Raw genomic sequence first — 20305 nt, 5'->3', positions numbered from 1 at the left:
CTTATCTACATTAGAATTGATTTATTTCAATGGTTAAAAGTTGAAATAATCTAATTTATATCAATTAAACAAAAAAACACAGTTTGCATTGGATTTGCACACGAAATCATGAATTCGAGCGTTTTTCGGGTTGACATGCATATGCAAAACATTGCATAACTTCAGAACGGTGTACCTGGACATCGCAAATTTGGTCTCAAAATATGCGGGAGACTCGAATGAAAAAAGTCATGAAACGACGCGGCAAAATCTTTGCGCGTTGCGGAATCATAGCGCGAAACGTCGAGGGGGGGTCAATTTGACCCCCCCCCCCCCCCAGTTAGAATAGGGTTAAACATTTATATGCGATCCATCGAATTTGAGCCACATTATTACTGTATGACAAATATCATAAAAACTTTTCTGCATGAATTTCTGACAGCCGTTTAATGTCCTGTGTCCCCTTTAAAGTGTTTGTCTTTATCATGTTACAGCAGCACTGCCTGTATGAAACCTATCGTCAGTTTTATATGCAATGGTAGAATAATCCTACAGTGTCATGAGAGAAATACATTCTTGTTTACAAACTTCACTTTCCTTGTTCTTGTGAGATTTGCTATAGACAGTAAGAAATTATGCATCCCAAAAGAAGATAGAGTAGATTCTTTCTGCACTTGAGGAATGGTCATGTTTCTGATATTTGATCAGTATAGACTTGATGAATACTCTGAAACATTTATGGTAGTCAGGCTGTTGTAATGATACTTTTTTTTTAACAACAGCAAAAATGTATCAATAGTCTGAAATTATTTCCTGCTCTCACAAAGAAGAGTATTCTAGGTTAAAGCATTTAAACTTCCCAATAGCTAATTGATTTAATTGAATATGGGAATGAAAAAAAAAAACACTACCTTTCACTAAACTACAGATGTAAGTGATGACAGTGCCATATGGAATTCTATGGTAGAGTGGATGATGTTTGGTAGAACAAGAAGAAGGAACACTTGGTTATCTTTGTCTGGAACACATATTGTGGAATCAAAAGAAGATTGTGATTTTTAGAACAAGACAAAGGCAGTCTTGATTTGTTTCTAAGTTTTGTTGTACTAGGTTCACTAGCTGTTGACCTTTTTTAGTTGGGTGGGAGGTGGGAGAGTGCATTAACAACAATTTGCTCAAAATGATTCAGATGGTTCTTTGTATCTCTCATGGCCAACCCTTTTTCTCTGGAAGTGGAACGGAGTATCTTCCTGGTTGACCCTTTAAATCCTTGACAATTTGTTATCACGAGACTTAATCACTCATCTGCCAGTCATCAAGTGCACATAAAGGGTGCTCGTTAATTCCTGGCATACCGGAGCATCAACTCACCTCTTTCAGGGGAGGGAAGATGGATGTTTTGTCTGCCGTGTTATCCTGAATCTGCTCATCCGTGTCTCTAGACCAATGTCATCTTCTCTCTCTTCTCTTTCTCCCTCTCTCTCCTTCTCTCTCTCTATCTGTCTTTCTCTTTCTCTCTCTCTAATAATCTATCAATCTTTCTATCTATACATTTATTCATTTATATCTTCCCCTTTATCTATGTCTCTCCTTCAACCTCTATCCATCATCGCTCCTTAGCTGTATCTCTCTCACTCTCTCATTTCTTTTGCCTGTCCCTCTTATCTTTCTATCTCGCTTAATTCATCTATGTTTTAATGTTTTCCCTCCTTCTTGTAAAGCAAGTTTTCTCTTTCTCTCTCTCTGTTCCCCAGTCTCTCTCCAATTCTCTCTCTATGTATATTTTTTGCTATCTCTGTTTCATTTTCTTCCTGTTTCTCTTTATCTTCTTTGATCCCTCGCTGCCCCTTGATTGGTCTACCTTTCCATTCATTTCTCAGTCTCTCTCCATCTCTCTCTCTCTCTCTCTCTCTCTATCTATCTATCTACCAATCTATCTATCTATCTATCTATCTACCTATCTATCTATCTATCTATCTATCTATCTATCTACCCATCTATCTAACTATCTATCTATCTATCTCCATCTCTCTATCTATCTACATTTGTATCTCTCTCTCTCTATCTATCTATTCATCTATCTATCTATCCATCTCTCTATATATCTATCTAGCTCTACCTCTCTCACGTAGTCACTTAGTCATCCCAATTTTGTATTTCTTAGTTTGAAATGTCTCCGTGAATAATATTGGCATTTTACAATGAAGTTTTGGCATTGGTGTATAGTGGTATCTTGTACTCTTCTCAATGTCAAACGTCATTTTGAGATTAAGATCGCAACCAAAGAACACCAGAAGGATGAATGTAGAATAATATGTCTGTGCTTGATATGTTTGGAAACTATCCTATCGAGGCAGTGCAGCAGAAAGAAAAAAAGTGGAGATAAAATTCTTCTATGCATTATGGGTTGTGCAATGCAAGGTTTGTTCTAATGCTGTGCTCTTATATCTTAATAGTAAACTTTGCCAAATCTGCAGTTTTAGTTTCTGATGTTTGCTCATGAAATTCATGTGACCATGAAATCTCTCAGAAGGGTCAATCAAAATATAAAACTCAATTAAAAAAAAAAGCAAAAGACATCAAAAAGCAACATCCAATAAAACAAATAAAGCTGCTGCCTCAATAGGTAAAGACTATGTATGGAATGACTGAGAATGTCATGGACCCTATAGTAGAATTTAGTGAGCAGGAGGTGATGTAAAATATACAGCCCTATAATGTCAATAGTGATTGTTAAAAAGTCAGCATTCCATTCATTTTTGCTGATAATTTTCACCAATTTAAAATGTTGAAATCCCTGTGGATTTGTATAGAACTTGTCAGATAGCTGAAAGCAATGTGGTTACTGATAAAGGAATGGATGAATGAATGAAGAAAGAAAAAAAAGAAATGAATAAATAAATGAAAAATGAATAAACACATTTTCCAACATGAAAATGTAGATCATGTATAAGTTTAGGGGAAAAAGGTGTATAAAGTATGTGATTTGAAGATAATATCAAACAAAAAGACATGCTAATTATACATACAATCCTTGTCATTGTAATGGTTTTACTGAAGTACTGAGATTACATGCAAACTCCAGATCCAAATCCATTGGCAATTCAGTAGTTTGTGTAAATCTAGCTAATATATGGCTTACATGACCTACATCCATGATTGACGTGTCTGCAAGGAAAGTTTCAGTCTTCAAAACGAAATTGAGGGAAAAGAAGATTCAGATTACAAAATGAAAAGGCTTCCTCACTCGTCATTTGACCCAGAAACATAATGTTACATCTTAAATTCATCAATACACCGGAGTACGGGATGGGATGGATTTAATGGTAGTGGGCAGATCTGATGTGCTCTTTGTAGCATTTTGAAAGAGACGACGTCCAATCTGCATGTGCAGCACCAAGTCACTCATCGGCCTACATCGGAGCGCCTCGTTCGCGGGTATGGTTTCAAGCTTCAGAAGATGCTGCCCCGCATGCCAGAGTATTTGTTTTCGCAGTTGGCACCGTCCGCGTGCGCCGGCAGTGTGACGAGTTCCTGACGCGAGGCTTTAATTCTCCCTGCTTCCGATGGTCTGCCGTGGGTGGGATGGCTATCAGGGATCCTCCTGCTTCTCCATGATGCATCCTCATCCTCCGGGATGGAATCCTCCCCCAGTTACTCGTCTTCCTCTTCTGGTCTCGTGGTCCCTCCTCCTCCTCCTCCTCCTCCCCCTATCTCTCTCTCCCCATATCTATCTCAGTCTCTCATTTTTTTACATGCCAGTTGTGTTAATAACATTAAGAAGAGCACATGAGGCTGCCTGTGTGCCCTGTGCGGAGCATCTTCCCTCTCCGTCGTCGGATGCCGGTGCGTGGGATCAGAAGTCGTGGCTTGCTTTGCTGGCTAGTTTGTTTGTTTCGTTGTTTGGAGTCGAGTCTGATTATCTCCACCTGATTGTCGTCCCATCATGATTGCTGTTTGTGTCATCTGTCGTGATATTACGTCTCCGAGACGAGCACTGGCTGTGGATTCAAATCATATTAGCATCCTAAGTCTCTTCTTGGATTAATAGCGTACTGTGGTGAGCATCAAGATCATATCATTTTCTTTTCTTCATTTTCTTTTCTTGATTGATCTATCTAACTCCCTATATCAGCTTATCAGCTGTTTTGATATAATGTTTCTGTGGAGCAAATCTTACATAAATGACAGGGGGGGGGGGTGATTGCAGATTTTTAAGGTCAATTTAATCACCAGTGTCCAGATGGTTTTTAGGACCAGAGCACTCTGACCCACATTCCATATGCCTCATCTGTAAGTCTGTCCTAGTTGACAAGCACTTTCAGAGGGTATGAATATCTGCAATGTAAGTACATGTATGTTCTTTGACACCAAACTTTCACTTTCAAGTGATATTAGTTGCATCCATATATGCAAATTATTGAGGTGATGATGATGTCATCGCCTCAAAATTCTCACCAGTCTTCACAACAACAAAAAATGTAGCAAAATGGTAAACAAAACTTACGCTCATTCTCATCCATTCATGTATTATATTGCTGCTGTCTTGAACCAATCAAATGAACACCATATTTGATTGCATGAAAACAATCTGTGAGTTTTACGGAGTGATATTCTAACCTCATATAATTTGCAGTGATATGATTGTGACTGATGTCATGGTTTCACAGAAACATTTCAAAGTGCATTTTAAGTCCAGAACTGACTTACATTGTGACTGATTTTGATGCAGCTGTAAAAATGCTGACTAATTTATCAGTATACAAAGTCAACTTGAATGTGGGTAGTGTATTCCTGTAGACAAAGACTTAATGATACATTTACATGATTCCTGTGATGACATGGGTTTCAAATATACCAATCTTTATTCATCACGAATAGGCCTATTCACTGCATGCATAGGGATAATAGATGCCCTATATGGAGTCAAAATATGAATACACGGTAAACCCAGTATTTATAGTGGACTCATTTGGTGTCATCGTCCGACAAGTCTATATTTTCAGTATCCTTACAATGCCGTGAGCACAGATAACTTTGACAAGGTTATTCACCATCCCCAGAATTATCAGAATTATGATTTGACTGGAATGTTGACTTACTGCCCGTACCCTTGGCCCGTGTGTGAAATGATAGGTGCCCATGAAAGGGAGGTCTGTGATTACAATAGGCCTTATACATATTCCTCTAGAACTATTGTCTGGACTATGCATTGGGTATCAGGAGCCTTGATTGGTGTGAGCCAAAAGAAAAAATAATAATTGAAATGAAAAATTAGAAAAACCTATCAAAACACACACAAAAATAATAATAAAAAATAAAAATAACATTGACAAAAGAAAGAGATATAGTGATCAGAACAACAACAGAAAATGAACAACAAAAACAAAAACAAAAACAAAAACAGAACAGGAAACTACATATGTATCAGGCATTAAGTAGAAATGGGACATGCACAGGCAGTGGGTGAGATTCAAGATAATGTTGAATCATCCTTTTCCTTTGCTGGAATGTCCATAAATGTTACATTGTGTGTAAGATTCAGAACTTGGCCTCTTTATAGCAACCTTTCGCATTTCAAAACTGCTTTCGGCAGCTGGAATGTTTTAAAGGTAGGGAATCCCATTTGCATGCCTCAAATGAAGAGTTGTATAAATACAGTGGTATGTTGAAGAGAGTATCATTTTAGAAACTCTCATAAAGTATTGAAAGTGGAAGGTAACATTTAGTACATTTTTATTGACCGTTAGATTTTGAATTGAATTTTTTTCGGGGCTCACCGTAAATTCCAGTACATTACTAGGCTACCTTTGCAGACCCATGGACTGCATGTGTGTCCATCATGTATATTTTGTGAAGAAAGTTCATCAAAACTTACAAACATTTCTATATACATTCTTGCCACACACTCTATATGTTATTACATCAGCTCTTATACTTTTAGATTTGTGTTTATAGATTAAAAAATGCAGAAGACTGCAACAAAAAGGCTTAATTGTGGCTGACACACAGAACTACTGAGTAGTTGAGTTTTGTGCATTATTCAAATTGTAGTTAACTGTTGACTTCCAAATTTCTCGGCAGTGGCCTAAACAAGTCCCCTGAGGTTCATATTTAATGTTTTGCTGCATTTTGGGAGGTCTGTAAAAGGTATCCCCTACCTTTAAGTATAGAATTGGTACATCTTGAAGCCTGTTTGATCTCTTTCGTTTCAGATGAAAGGGTATATTTTACGAGAAAAGTGAGACACTGTCAAGCATAAAGCGAACATTATCTTGTGTACCACACACTTTGAAGAGTGACGAAGTTTAAGTACAGGTAATGCTGTTAACTCCCCCCCCCCCCCCTCAAAAAAACAAACAAACAAACAAACAATGACAGATTCATTTGATATAGATTACAGTAACAATCCAAATCATCCAAAACTATACCCAGAGAAGTTGTTTCTTTTTTCTTTTCAATCCTTTTTTTTTTAATGAAAAGATCAAAGTGGAAAGACTACATTCCTGATAAAGCAAAGCAAACTTCCGAATGGTACGACTTGGAACATGGGTCAAATATCTGACTTTTAGTGCATGATGTTTGTCTTTTTTTTTTAATGCATCCACTTTTGGGTAGAAGTGGGTTTGGAGGACAATTGTGGGTTTTGATTTCTATTTTGTTTGTCACACAACGGCCAACCTTCACCCTTATGACTTCGGAAAGAATTAAAGCCCTCCAAATTCCATTGCCGGGCAGATGTCAGGTGCAGATCCGATTAGAATCGATGGGAGATTGAAAAGTCAAGTGGGGTGTATTTAAAGATCGCTTTGTGCCGACTCCAGCCAGCCAGCCTCGCTTGCTGTTTTCTCTCAATGCCAGTACATTTTTTTTATTCCTTTGCCCTCTTGTCTGAACAGCTCGCACATGCACACACACTTTGACAAAGGAGAAAATTACCTGGTTGACATGCAGAAAGAGAGAAGAAAAATAAGTACCTTTTGACTGAGTGTCGACAACAAGCCATGCCCGTTCGCTCGTAAAATATTCCTGGATCATCTCTTTTGTTGGTCTTTTCGTCCGCCCATGAAAAGCATCCGCAGAGACAGCAACACACAAAAGAGAGATGAACCATTTCATTACCCCCCCCCCCCCCCAACACACACACACACACACACAACAAAAAAGGGAAAGAAGAAAAGGAGGAAGAATAAAGAAAAAAAAAAAAGCTTTGAGGCTGAGGTTATCTGTCGGTACCCTCAGGGCTAACTCCGCTTTGCTTTTTTTCTCCTCTTCCATGTTGTGGTGCTGGTATGCACTGAGTAAACTCACATCTGCTCGCAGCTCTTCTTTATCTCTGTATATACTTCGACCCAAAGACAGATGCTCTGTCAGAAGCTAGCTAGCTCTCTCTTTTCCGAAGTAGAGTCAGTTTTGAGTCTGAGCTCGGAGCGCAGCACGGAATCGCTCACTGTCGTGCATGATCTGGGATGCATGTCGTGTGCGGGAATTCCAATAATGTCTTCATGGTTTGAGTGATGTTGCAAATCAATAAGTACAAGATGGGTAGAGGGAGTTTGTGTGGGATGTCTCAGTGCGCCGGTTTGTGTGACAGTCGTGGAACAATCATCAAGGAGTAATCAGTCTGTGCACTGAGCGGTGTGATAAGGGCTTTCTTTCCCCATCTGGTGCAGTTTAATTATACAACTTTGCTCCAGCATGTCATTGTGGAGAAATCATTTCTTGGAATATCATTGACTATGATCTTGTGTGTCCATGAGGAGTGACACGTGCATTAGTCTCTACATGGTCTTCCTGTCTCCAGCTCAACATCAACAGCAGAGAGCATCCCTGAGTTCGGTAGTATGGCTTCCGATCAGGAGCAACTTTGCATGCGAGGCTCTGCATGGGCCTTGAGAATATTATATCTCGTGGAATTCTATGCCTACTTTGGGGACAGACCCAAGCGATGCGCCTAGTGAATGAATAAGATATATTTCACCAGTGTTTTTTCGGTGGTCAGCCATGTGTGCATGGACTCGGGAGTACTAGAGAATTGAATATGATCCATCTTGGATATGGTGCAATTTGCTCAGAAAGGAATTCACATTGCAGTTAAAAACGCTGTCCTGTGTTTTATGAAGAACCTGTGGCATACGTACACACATCCCTGGATACCTTTCTCGATTTGATTGGCTACAGTCAACCCTATGAAGTCTAAATCTTGGTATGATATCTCTATTATATGTATCGTACAGGAAAGAATTTGGAACGACTACAGTGTTACAGACTCTTTCATAATATACATTTTCATGTTTTGCCTAACTTAGAGCGCCTTAAACTTTGATGACTTTTGTCATTTCTTTTTTTTTAAACAAACAAAGAAACAAACAAATAAAAAAGAAAGACTGAAATGCTTCTGTTTCAAACATGCAAAGTAAACTTGATCATGTGCTGGTGCTACGAAAGAAAATAATGATATTAAAAAAGAATTGACCTGTTCAGAACTAGTCCCGAGTATACTAGAAGGCTAGTGTCTATGGAAAATGCATGCTATAGCAAAATCAGTTTGTCCTCAACAGGTTAATATTGCTCTGTCAATTTTGCAGCTGAAGCAATAGCCGAAAGGATTGGGCCCTTTGATATGACCTACTTCTGTCTTCTTTAGTGGACGGTCACCTCCCTGCTGACCATCTGGTTATGATGAATGCTTAATGGGATTTGATGTTTTTGTTACATACCTTTTCTCCTCTGGCTAGTTGCCCAAATAAGAAAGATAAACATGCAACAACAAAATCGAAGAAAAGCTCCACTGGTCTGTGTCAGTATTATGTGTAAATGCATATTCTGCAATTACTCAGATGATGTTGTGTTTTACTTTTTTTTTTTTGGGGGGGGGGTTGTTTTCTTTTTTGTTTATTTTTGTAATATAGTAGTCCTGGTAATATGTTTAATCCAAGTGCTGCTGAGACTACAACAATATTTCTTATGATTTATATGACAATCGCATTGATTTAATGGGACTTCCATCATAAAATGTTGCCACCGAACGGATGGTAGTGATGATGATAAGAAAGACGGTACGATGTATTTGTGATATTTAGTGTTTTAGCACATGTCCTTTCTATATATCCATACATGTATATACTCATATACATGTTTATTCCTCTCTCTACTTCCTTGCCTATTTGTCTTTTTTTTATCTCTGTAAAGGAAATCACAACCCTAAAGCCACTGGCATTATAGTGATTTCCCCAATTTCTAATTTTTACCTCTGCCAAGGCAGGAGATTATCTTTTCTTTGGGATTGGCTTATCTGTCTGTTTGCAAAATAACTCAAAAGGTTGCAAATGCATTTAAATGGGACTGGCAGGACAAGTTAATAATGACACAAGAAACAGATGATTAGCTTTTGGTACTGGTCCGGGGATTTTTATTGATTTTTGAAAGACTTTGTTTTCATCTGTTTGCAGACAGGGTCAATGAACTTTGGAGTACAAGCTGCGCATTTTTTGAAGTTTGCATACACGTTCTAAGCGCAAACTCTGCTCTGGCGAGGCGTCGCATCAGCGTAGCTGGAAGCTGATGACGTGTTAAAACAAAAGGCTTTTATATTGGGAAATTGGTTGATTGTCACCATGTATGTATGGGTGGAAATGAGCTGCTTGGCAGAGGTCTGTGCTCCCCAAGTGCTTTTCTAGTTGTACATGAAATTTTGGCTGTATTACTTTTATGAAATCAATAAATTGACATTGAATTGAATTCAATTTGAATTGAATTGAATTGAATTTGAATTGAATTGAATTGAATTGAATTGAATTGAATTGAATTGAATTGAATTGAATTGATTTGAATTGAATTGAATTGAATTGAATTGAATTGAATTTGAATTGAATTGAATTGAATTGAATTGGAATTGAATTGGAATTGAATCTCTCTCCATTTCAAAATGCTCAGGTCTCAAAGTTTGGAGGAGCAGGCCTCGGAGAAGAGCATGTCTACCGAATCCCTCCAGTCCACCAACTCTCTCGGGTCGTCGGCCGACTGGGACTCGCCCAGCAAGAACAGCACCACCAGGAAGTCACCGACTCCCCTCGTAAGTTTCCGTCGTCGACGGTCGATCCTCGTGGAAAACATAGAAAATATGTCTTTTTTCTTTGTACCTCAAATTTGTTTTCAGAAAGTCACTAAAAATATGGTGTCATGTAATAGCTCTAAATATTGATAGTGCTATGCAGAACATCACCCTCTCTACAGAGCTGCTAGTAAGTTTGTTTAGCTGATATTCATTTGTTGTTGTTGTTTTTTCTGTTTTTTTACTTTTTATCCCAAGCAGGAAACACATCTTCTCGATGAAAAATGTTATCATTTTATAATTTAATTTAGCTTGCTAAGTGAGTGCAGTGTGGTCATCATTACTGAAGCAATATAGAGTTTTGCCTTTGTACACTGCAGTGGCAGATCCAGAGGGGGGCACAACCAGCGCACGCCCCCCCCCCCTTTATTTTTCGTTAAAAACAAAAGAAATAAAAATAAAAAAATGAAATGAAACCCAGAAGTGGCACCGGAAATATTAGTTGCACCCCCCTTTACAGAATTCCTGGATCTGCCCCTGCACTGTATGTTGTTTTGTTGTTTTGTGTGTGTGTGTGTGTGTGTATTTTTTTTTTATATACTTCATCTGTGAGTGTTTTGCTCTGCAGATTTTTGCAACCTTCTGTCCATCTCATAACTATTGTTACCAGCATACACTCATGTCGTATCATTTTCCTCTTTCTTTTCCTCACATTTATCTGATACAAGCACAGAAAACCTAGTTTATGGTTGCACAAAGATAATCCTTGCAGGGAAATCCATTGGCATAATATAATTTTTTTTTCTTTCCAAATAACCTCACATTTTGCGGCTTCTCCTTTCTCCGCAGCTCACATGTTTTTGCCTGTGACTGGAGTATGTCTCTAGATAAGCCATGTCATTCATCAACAGTTCAAGCTACTGCAGACACACAGGCATTATTTCGTCTGTTGAGAATGAGAAGGGCGTTAAGTTGTCTCGAACACTATTGGTTTGGAGGCAACTTAACGCCCTTATCATTCTCAACTGACGATTTGTCCTTCCATAGAGTAATAATAGCATGCTGATGATAACGCTGTGGACAAAAACATAAATTTTCACTTTATTTGATTAGGACTTAGCCTTTTGTCGGATGGAATCACCACGAAATAAAAAAAAAAATGAATAGAACGTCATGATATTGCTTTGTATGTGTTTGATAAGGTTGAATACTTGAGAAATTGATGTTATCAAAGGATGAATAATGTCCTTTTTCTTTGCCACATTCGTACATCTTCCCCTTCCATTTTTGATTTGAAACATTCTTAAACTGCCCCTTGAATATTGGATTACGATGGAGCATTAGCAATGATCGTCATTGTCATTCCACTCACAGAAAGAATTCTCGGCGGCAAAATCTTTGCGAGAGAGATAAAACAGAATTCCAAAGAGATTTTGTCCCCCAAGATAACCCTGCCCCTGGCTATTCACGGCACTTTGTGTGTGCTGATGTCAACAAGGGCAAAGCTAATCAGATTCAAAAGTTGCCAACTAAAGGGACGTGCTGGCGTGTTGTCGGAATTCTATGCCCGTATACATGGTGTCAAGCCTGAGTATTGAATGATGGCTTTAATCTTAAAGGGTACACTTGTTTTTGTAGTCATAAATTCTTTCTGTATTGTTTTCTTCTTTTCTGCACCCCCCCCCCCCCCGAAGTTGTCGTAGAAGTACTGTCTTAGGTATATTTCATTATACAATATACCAGCTGTGACTTTAAACAAATATGGCATCTATCGACTGCTTATGCAATTTTTTTTTTTTTTTTTAATGTGTTTGTACTACCTCCGAAGGATAATAAGCAATATGTTTCAACGCTTTTTTTTTCACATGTCTTTCAACTGCATCAGTATTTTACCATTTCTCCATTATGCTGTTGAGTTAGGCTGGTATTTGGTTGCCAAACTGACGCTACAAGAAATTGGCTGAGTTTTATTCTGTGTGGTTTGTTATACAGAATTCAGTATAGTCCTCATGTCTTTGCTAGTATTATGCTTTAAGTTTTGTGTTTTTTTTTTCTGCCTCTACTCTTCTTGCCCAAATTTGGCAGGAATACCAATAATTTCTTAAGCTTGATCTCAAAAGTTGTTTTGTTTTTTCTCTCTCTCTCTTACCCATGTCATGACTGATCTTGATGATTTGATATTTTCAATATTCATATTTGTATTTGTTTTTATCTGTTTATTTTGATTTTCTTTGAGGGAACCACCCTGCATTTTAGTGCCATGCCTCTCGACTGTCTTGAAGCTGAGGCCCGCTTTGGCTCCTATGATTTTATTTTCTTTAATGATAATTGATTACCAGATTAGTGCTTAGAAGCACATAACACATAGTGCATAATGTCCCAATGCGCTCACTACTTTGTGTTTTCTGAGGCCCAATGAGACTGAACACAATCTAGTTTTTTTTATTTTCATTATAATTTTGGCCAATATTGTGGCCCATTTGCAAGAGCTTCACGATCCACCAGTTGAGATGTTATTTTAGTGTGTCCCTCCATTTTTTGCCAAACTTAGCTTTCATTGCAATTGGCAAGCATCTATTTCAAACGAATGATGTTAGCAAACTGACATCATTTGTCAGTTTGTCATCTTATCTGCACACCTTGGTAATTTGTGTTCAGTTGAAATTTTTCTTTTAATTTTTACAATTTTATATTTAATATTTTGCAGAGCCAGCTATTGTCCAGTGACTCGGACTCTGAGGAAGAGGCAGCCAGCGTCAACTTTGTGGACATGTGGAAGGCGCGGTCCACGCCCCCCATCAAGCTACCGGAGTGGGACCCCAACAGGAGTATTGAGGAACACCGGAAGAGAGTAAGTGAACTTCAACGGCCCGAGAGCATTGGGATTCATGGGTGGCGCGATTCCGGGGTACATAAATACAATAATGGGTAGCACTAGTCAGTGAATATGTTCATAGAAGTGGACACCCATCGATAACGGTCGACTCCAGTAGAGATTCTGCAGCTACGTGTGTACTTACTTACCAGAGATCAGTAATAAAGCTGTGCAGACTTTGTTTATGAGGATTCTTGCATATATCTGAGCTGGGCCAAAAAATTGCAGAATTACAGCATTGCAGAATTGCAGAAGTTTACATCACATCTTATTTATTGATCTGCAAGGAGCTTTTCAGACACTATACCATAGTTTGATGCAAGGTCTTGAAAGAGATAAATGAACCCAGATTCAAATTGATGAAAGTAAAATTAATATATGTTTGTTTGTTTGGTTTATTTTTGCATTTTCTTTCTCCAAATACAATTGCAAATGAAAACAGAATGATACAGATAACATACAAATCAATACAAAAAAAAAAGAAATATCATTTGCGTAACAACATTAGTCTGAAGTGACATATGAATCAAAATAACATATTAAGGCATACTGTATCTATTAACAAAGGAGAAATCAATACAGGGGACCGTCATCATAAGCAGAGCTTGACGTGGATGAGGCCCTATATTGACGTGGATGAGGCCCTATATAAATAAAATTAATATATGTGTACGGGTTGTCTTCCACACAATGGTCTCTCTCAAGATCACTGCATGTTTATCTCAAATTAAGAGAGAAATTTCTACTCCCATGATGAAGGAATCAGCCAAAAACATTCAATGCTGGATTCCCACACACTCCCTGTTAGGGACCACTGTAAGGTTTTGTCATGTGGTGGGGTTAAGGGTCAATGTTCCCACCAGCCCCCCTGGTTCCTTATCCAGTAGACACACTGAGGGAGAGACAGACATGCAGACAGACAGACAGACAGAGTGAAACAGATGGAATTAGGGAGGGAGGGAGGGAACGGGTACGTTGATAACTGTGAAGGGTTTGTTTGGCGATCACAACAGGAACCTTGAGGTCAATCTGTCTACCAGAAAACTTTGCCAGCAACGGTATCATTGCCATCCTAAGGATGCTGTAGCAGTAATGGTGTCTCCTTCATGCATAGTTAGAGATTTCATCTGGGTCACTGTCATGCATGTGTCCATTAATGTCCAGTTATGTCCAGTCAAGTGACCCAGAGTAGCTGATGTACAAATCCTGGACCTGGAATTGACAGGAATTGGCAAACCCTCTTCTATATAGATCAGTTTAAATGATATGTACAGATACTATGTATGTATGTAGTGGGATTCCTTTCAATACAATGCAGTGTGTGTTGGGCTCAGCGGAGGGGGTTAATGTACTGTAAAAGTGGATATTTTCGCGCTCGGACAGGTAAGATGAGTTTCGCATGTTTTTGATTCCGCGGAATCGGGACAATAACTACTGGAACATGTGGTGTACAAAAATATTTGCGTGCTTTTGTTTTTGCGCTAGCTTCTGGTTGCGCGAAATGTGTGAAAATTTCCACTTTTACAGTACCACAGATGTTAACATAATCTTCTAAGCAATAATTTTTTATTGGGATGGATTTGGAAGAGCATATTGGAACATTTAAGATGTGAGCATTTACAGAGTTTTTATGACATGATCTGACAGCATTTTTATTTTGTCATGTTTGATGTTTACAGGTGAGAGAGTCATTAGACAGAACGGAGAGTACCAGCTCAGCATCCAGTGAGCAGTGGATCCTCAACTACCCTCTGCCTGACGACCCCCACTCGCCAGTGGTACGGTCCAGCAGTGCCTCCCCAGCCAGTAGGCAGAGCAGTCTGACGGGTGTGGCCCGGCAGGACTCTACTAACTCCAGAAAGGGGGAGAACTCCTGCGAGGATGATAGGCGGATCCTCGAGGAGCTGCTGGAGAAGGAACGGTGCGCCGAGGCGAGAGTCGGCGGCGGGCAGGTGACTTCATCTTGCAAGACGATGGGAAGCGATAGAGGGAGCAATTTAAAACTGAGTTCGAACAAGAACCCGGAGAATGCCTCCATCATGTCGGATTTTGTATCGAGTATCATGGCCGAGATTAGACTAGAAGACATTTCTCAAGGTGACAAGAGTGGTAACATGTCATCGAAGGATGACTGTGTGACACGCAAGAAGTCAAATCAGGTCTTGAGATCACAGAGCATGAAGGTGACCTCGCGACCTCAGGTGACGAGAACTCAGAGCGGTGAGAAGAGCAAAAGGGGGGATGGGGAGGGGCCGAGTGCTCCTAAGTCTAACATTCCACGGAACCGGAGTATACTTGATGCGCGGAAGGGAGAGGCAGAAAGGACTCGTAAAGCGAACACTGCCGCAGACCCCAGCAGTGAGAACAAGAGGAAAGGGGCCGGAGTTTCCAGGACGTCCTTGATGCCCAAGGCATTGACGAGGGCTGGAAAAGCAGTGCAAGGGAATCCAAATGAAAACCAGTCTCGCTCAGGTAGTGGGGCTCCCACAAGTCCAAACCTCGAGAAGTCAACCTTAGGAAAAGTGAAGAAACTGAACTTGAAATATGGCAAATCAAAGGCCAAGGAAAATGAGAGTACTCCAAAGTCAAGGTCAAAAGATTCTGAGGTTAAAGTAAAAGATGTGAGTTCTGACAGTAAAGGCTCAAGTTCAAAGAGTAAAAGCCGGATACCCCAGCTGATTCGGCAAGGCTTGAAATCCAGCCCAGGAAAGTCTGAGTCCAGTAAAAAGAAAAATGTGTCCAGCAAAGAGTCAGTAATGAAGTCATCTATTCCAAAGACCAGTAAGGCTGAAAATGCGAAAACAAAGGAGGCAAGTAAGCCTGTACAGGGTGACAGTGCTGGCAAGGAAGCAGCGCCCTTAAGCAAAACTCCAAGCTTCGTTGTGGACAATGTGCCTTTCATAGATGCCTCATCAAAGAGTCCAAACAGTGAGGTTGGTGACCAACAGGCATCTCCAACAAAAAGCAATGTACCAAATGCCAACTCCAGTGGCCAGGAGCGATTAAAGGAGGGTCCCCAGAGGCCATCTCCCAAGCTGAGTCCAGGACTGCTCCAAAGGTTACGCGCCAGCGGAATCGAATTGGCCAACAGCAGCGGCTCCGACAATGACTCCGTCTTCCTTCCAGATGAACCGAAGTGCAACGGCACGCCTCCCAAACCCGTCCCAACATGTAATGGCAGAGTGGCGAGAGACAGGAGCGAGAATGGGAGTGGCTCGGAGCTCCATCTCGACGAGAAGGAGATTGAGGACATCAAGAACGGACTCCTCATCAGTGACACTGACGCCCTGAGCATCGGCAGCTGGAGCGCCAAGTCCAGCGAGTTCGGTCTCAAGAGCCTCTTCCTCTTCGGCAACGATGAGTCGTCGGGAAACAACGGGTCACCACTGACGCATCGCAGCCTCGGTCGAGGGAGCATCGGGCGGGGCAGCCTCGTGCCATCGGTCACCTCGACTCCGGAGAAGAGCAGTGATGGGAGACTGCCGGGAGACGTTGAGGGTGACGAGGATGAGGCCAAGAGATATAACGTCCCCCTGGTGTCCAGTGATCTCATGGAGGACTTTGAGGCTGAAGACTTCCGTCAGGACGATGCCATGAGCAGCGACCGGGAGAAGGAGGCCCAGCTGACTGAAAAGGTATGAACACGGACCTCATTTCTCTGATGTTTCATGGGAACAAACTTCAGACTAACTTCATGATTAGAAGTGCCACATTGCCTCAACCATAAAGATCTCACTCATGAGAACCTGTTGATGTAAACTCATGCCTTTATTTCTTGAGTCAAGAAAACATAGGTTAAACTGTTGTTTGTTTTGGGAGGATTAAAAAAAAAAAAATACAAAGCAGGGTTTAAGAAAGCATGAAAGAGATATGTGCACATGTTCATGCTTTATTATTTTTGTGATGCAAAGCAGTATTAAAAAATATTGCCAGTGCAACAGCACTTCACATCTAGCGTACAAACTCTAGCTATATCCTGTGGTAAAGCTTGCAAGAGGCAGCAGGTTAGAAGTGGCTGCTGTAGTAGAATGAATGGATTTTTTAGTTTGAACCAGATTTTATGAGAGTCTTGTTTTGTTTGGTATCCAACTGACAAGAGACATGAGTTTAAAAGTAAAGGACTTAAGTTAGCCTTTCCCACTATTGACAACCATCTGTTGGAATGAGGAATGAATATTACCCCGTTTCCAGAGGAAACTTTAATGATTTCCCACTGTGCATTTGTGCTACAAGAGGCAAAGTTTTCTCAAATACTAGTGGACTTGCAAAATCCTCAGAAATAAAAACACTGCAAAATATATCACTTATAATACAGTTTGCATTGTACTGGTTGTAAATGATGCAATGTTTTCTTAGTATTGTTAGTAACAATAGTAATAATAATTATAATGATAATGATGATGCAGATGATGATGGGGAGGAGGAGGAGGAGGATTATCATGATAATGATAATGGTAATGGTAATGGTAATGATTATGATAATAGTGATAAGGATGATGATGAATACAGCTATAAAGATAAATACGTGTATCTCCCTCAAAAAGTCATCGCAGATATTTCTTAGATGACCAAATCAAATCTGCCATCTAATAAAAGCCGCGGCTGTGGCCTTTCTCTAATTGGTTCCCAGGAGCGTGCCAACCTCCTGGATTCGCTGTTTGAGAGCGATGACAGCGAGGAATGTGAACTGGACGGTTTTCTGGAGGACTCTGGCGACCTCAGCATGGATAGCCATCCAGGGGAGAGAGAATTCATGAAGCTCCTTGGCGAGAAAGGTAAATGAGAAGTTCAAATCAAAGGCTGGGTAGCATGGGGATTTTATGGATTGCCCGATTCATTCGCTGCCTACCGCAGTACAACTGTATATTCGAAAATCACATAATATACACTGTAGCACTGGTCAGCGAGTACATGTATGTGCAAACGTGCAAATGTGCAATTTGCATTCCTCAGTGGGAAATATTTTTAGACAATGCCTGTTATCCATAAGGCGTAGCACACAGAGTTTTATGATATGTGATGAATATGAGGTACATACCATGTCAGTTCAAGCTTCATTAACCCCCATGATACCACTGACTCAAGTGATCTTCTGGTTGTGTACACGAGTCTGGCTTTTGCCCATGAAGGGATTAAAATGACATCCAAGTCAGTTTACAAGTCTTTTGTGTACTCCTTTTCAGGTCTGCGGCGGCAGGTTGTGCGACAGTCGGTGTACTGCCGCGTCTCCCTACTGCAGATGGATATCTTCTCACTCTACAACCGCTTCGGGGATCCCGAGAAGGAGGCCCTCGCTTGCTTTGACTTCCTGGAAGAGATGTACGTCAGTAACGCCGGCGAGACCCACTTTACGGACGACCAGTCTCTCTCCCTTATCAGCCCCCAGAACGGAGTGGGCGGGATGAAGGAGTCGTTTGGAGTCAGCGATGGGATTAGGGGGTGTCTGGACACCAGTCTGCTGCAGGCGGAAGACACCAAGAGTGACCCGTTCGGCCAGGACTCGCCCACGCTGACCCTCGGGGGCAGCCCCTTCCATTCCAAGAGCGAGCCGCCTTGCGGCGCGCGCGGCGAGAACAGCGGGCCGAGCAGCGGCGAGTTCAGCGAGCACTTCGACACGGAGTGCTTCAACGCGCGGCACAGCAACAAAGTGTTTGATGCCATCGGCGATTTTGGCAATCACCTTGGTAACCGGAGCAACCTCTGCTCCAGCATGTCCTCCTCTTCAACCGCAAGCTTGTCTTCCCACGAGTGAATCAAGACAAACCCCTTTCTAGACTCGTTTTCCAACGTCACAGTTTTTTGTGCTCGTCCCACTTGCCCCCCTCCTTTTTCTACATCTTTTGTATTAAAAGCGTGTTATTAACAGTCACCCGAATACCTACCCAGGCACTGTGCCCGATCCGTCTGCTCCATTTTTGATACATTTTGTAAAGACAGCTGAGTTTTTTGTAACATAAAATAGCTTTCATAAGAAGAGATGAGTTGTCAAGGAGTTAAAAAATATCATCAATATTGCACTTCTTTTGATGTCATCGTATGCTGTTACATTAATGGGCAATCCTTTATGATGTTGTGTAATTATTTACATATCTATTCCAAGCCGCCGTATGTGGATATCATTTTGATTTCTTCAAAATTGCTTTGGGCGTATAGAAATACATTCATGAAATTATTCTTTTTCCATTGTACATACATCAAAACTTTTCATTTGAATCACTGTCAAAAATATTGTTTTTCATCATGGCAGCGTCGAGGTCAAGGGGTCAACTTGACATCTTGTTATTAGATAGGACGTTTCTGTCTACATTTGTTTGTGTGTAGAATTTGAACAAGATTGTGGTTTGCACAGGTGTGTTAATGTCGCACAAGTTGTGGGAAAAAACGCTGACAAACTGGTGCTGATTCGCAGGTGCGTGCAATTTTTTTCATGCACTCGTCAAAAAAAAAATCAAGGTTTGTAATGTCGATGCATAAGTGGGACTCGTGGTGTGTATAAACCCGGAACCCACGCAAAGAACTACCTCACACGTGAACACGTCTTAAGTGCCGCATCCAAACATTCTTCTGTGATGCTCACACCGGTTCTCAAAGCAGTTTTCGCTCGTTCTCGTTGGGGATCACCAAAATATGCACAGTGGCCAATTTGCAAAGCAGTTGGCTTCACTACCTGACTAAGAGTCATGCAATTTTTGAATTGTTTTTCTTTTTATACTGAATTTCCGTTTGTATTTGAAACTTGTCTCTGCTTCGTACAGCACGAGTGGCTAGCTTTAGTGCAATATTATGAACATCTGTGATGTATTTTTGTGCTATATGAATGTTTATTACTATTCTGTAATTCTTATGTCTAGAGTTTGTGTAAATCGGAATTATCTGTATTGATATATATATGTGCCTCAGTTCTGCAAAGTACTTTTGTTTCTATTTATTTGATTCAAGTGTATTTCATTTCCTATGCACCACAACAGTAGAGGTTGTACATGTATCTATCAGTGTGAACTGCAACAGGTTTCGAGGAAACTTCATTTCTACAAGCAACGGAGAATTATGAAGGACTACCTTTCATCTTCTGCAGTGTACTCTGACATTTGGTCCACATACACTTGTATGTGCTAGGGCAACACTGACAGTGTCTCTTGAGGCCGACATTAAAAGTCAGACAATGGCATATTACTAGCAGTTGTCAGTACACCGAATCAGAATTTGTGGAATAAATGAATAAATAAATTACTGAATGAGTTTCCCATTGCCAGATAGATGCAAAGATACAGAAATAAATATTTGAATATATAAATATACAAAATAAGAGTATATAAAGACATAAATGTATACCTAGGAATGCATATATGAGTAAATACATAAATAAGTTCATAAACTTATGTGCTAAGTAAACAAAT

At 40.4% G+C, this 20305-nt stretch overlaps 1 protein-coding gene across 1 annotated transcript in view; it reads left to right on the top strand.

The window, feature by feature from the left end:
• The window catches only part of LOC140245015 (uncharacterized), a 352187-nt gene extending 332139 nt beyond the window's left edge, over positions 1 to 20048 (top strand). The window contains exons 12-16 of the mRNA XM_072324605.1: positions 9916 to 10054; positions 12741 to 12884; positions 14588 to 16543; positions 17539 to 17683; positions 18092 to 20048. Coding sequence (XP_072180706.1) covers positions 9916 to 10054; positions 12741 to 12884; positions 14588 to 16543; positions 17539 to 17683; positions 18092 to 18660 — 2953 coding nt within the window. The 3' untranslated portion in view covers positions 18661 to 20048. The remainder of the gene's footprint in view (positions 1 to 9915; positions 10055 to 12740; positions 12885 to 14587; positions 16544 to 17538; positions 17684 to 18091) is intronic.
• The last annotated feature ends 257 nt before the right edge of the window (positions 20049 to 20305 follow it).

This window comes from Diadema setosum, chromosome 22 (assembly GCF_964275005.1).
Source record: "Diadema setosum chromosome 22, eeDiaSeto1, whole genome shotgun sequence".
NCBI classification, from domain to species: Eukaryota; Metazoa; Echinodermata; class Echinoidea; order Diadematoida; family Diadematidae; genus Diadema; species Diadema setosum.
Note: the sequence above shows the minus strand (reverse complement) of the source record. Positions and strands in the feature narration are given on the sequence as shown.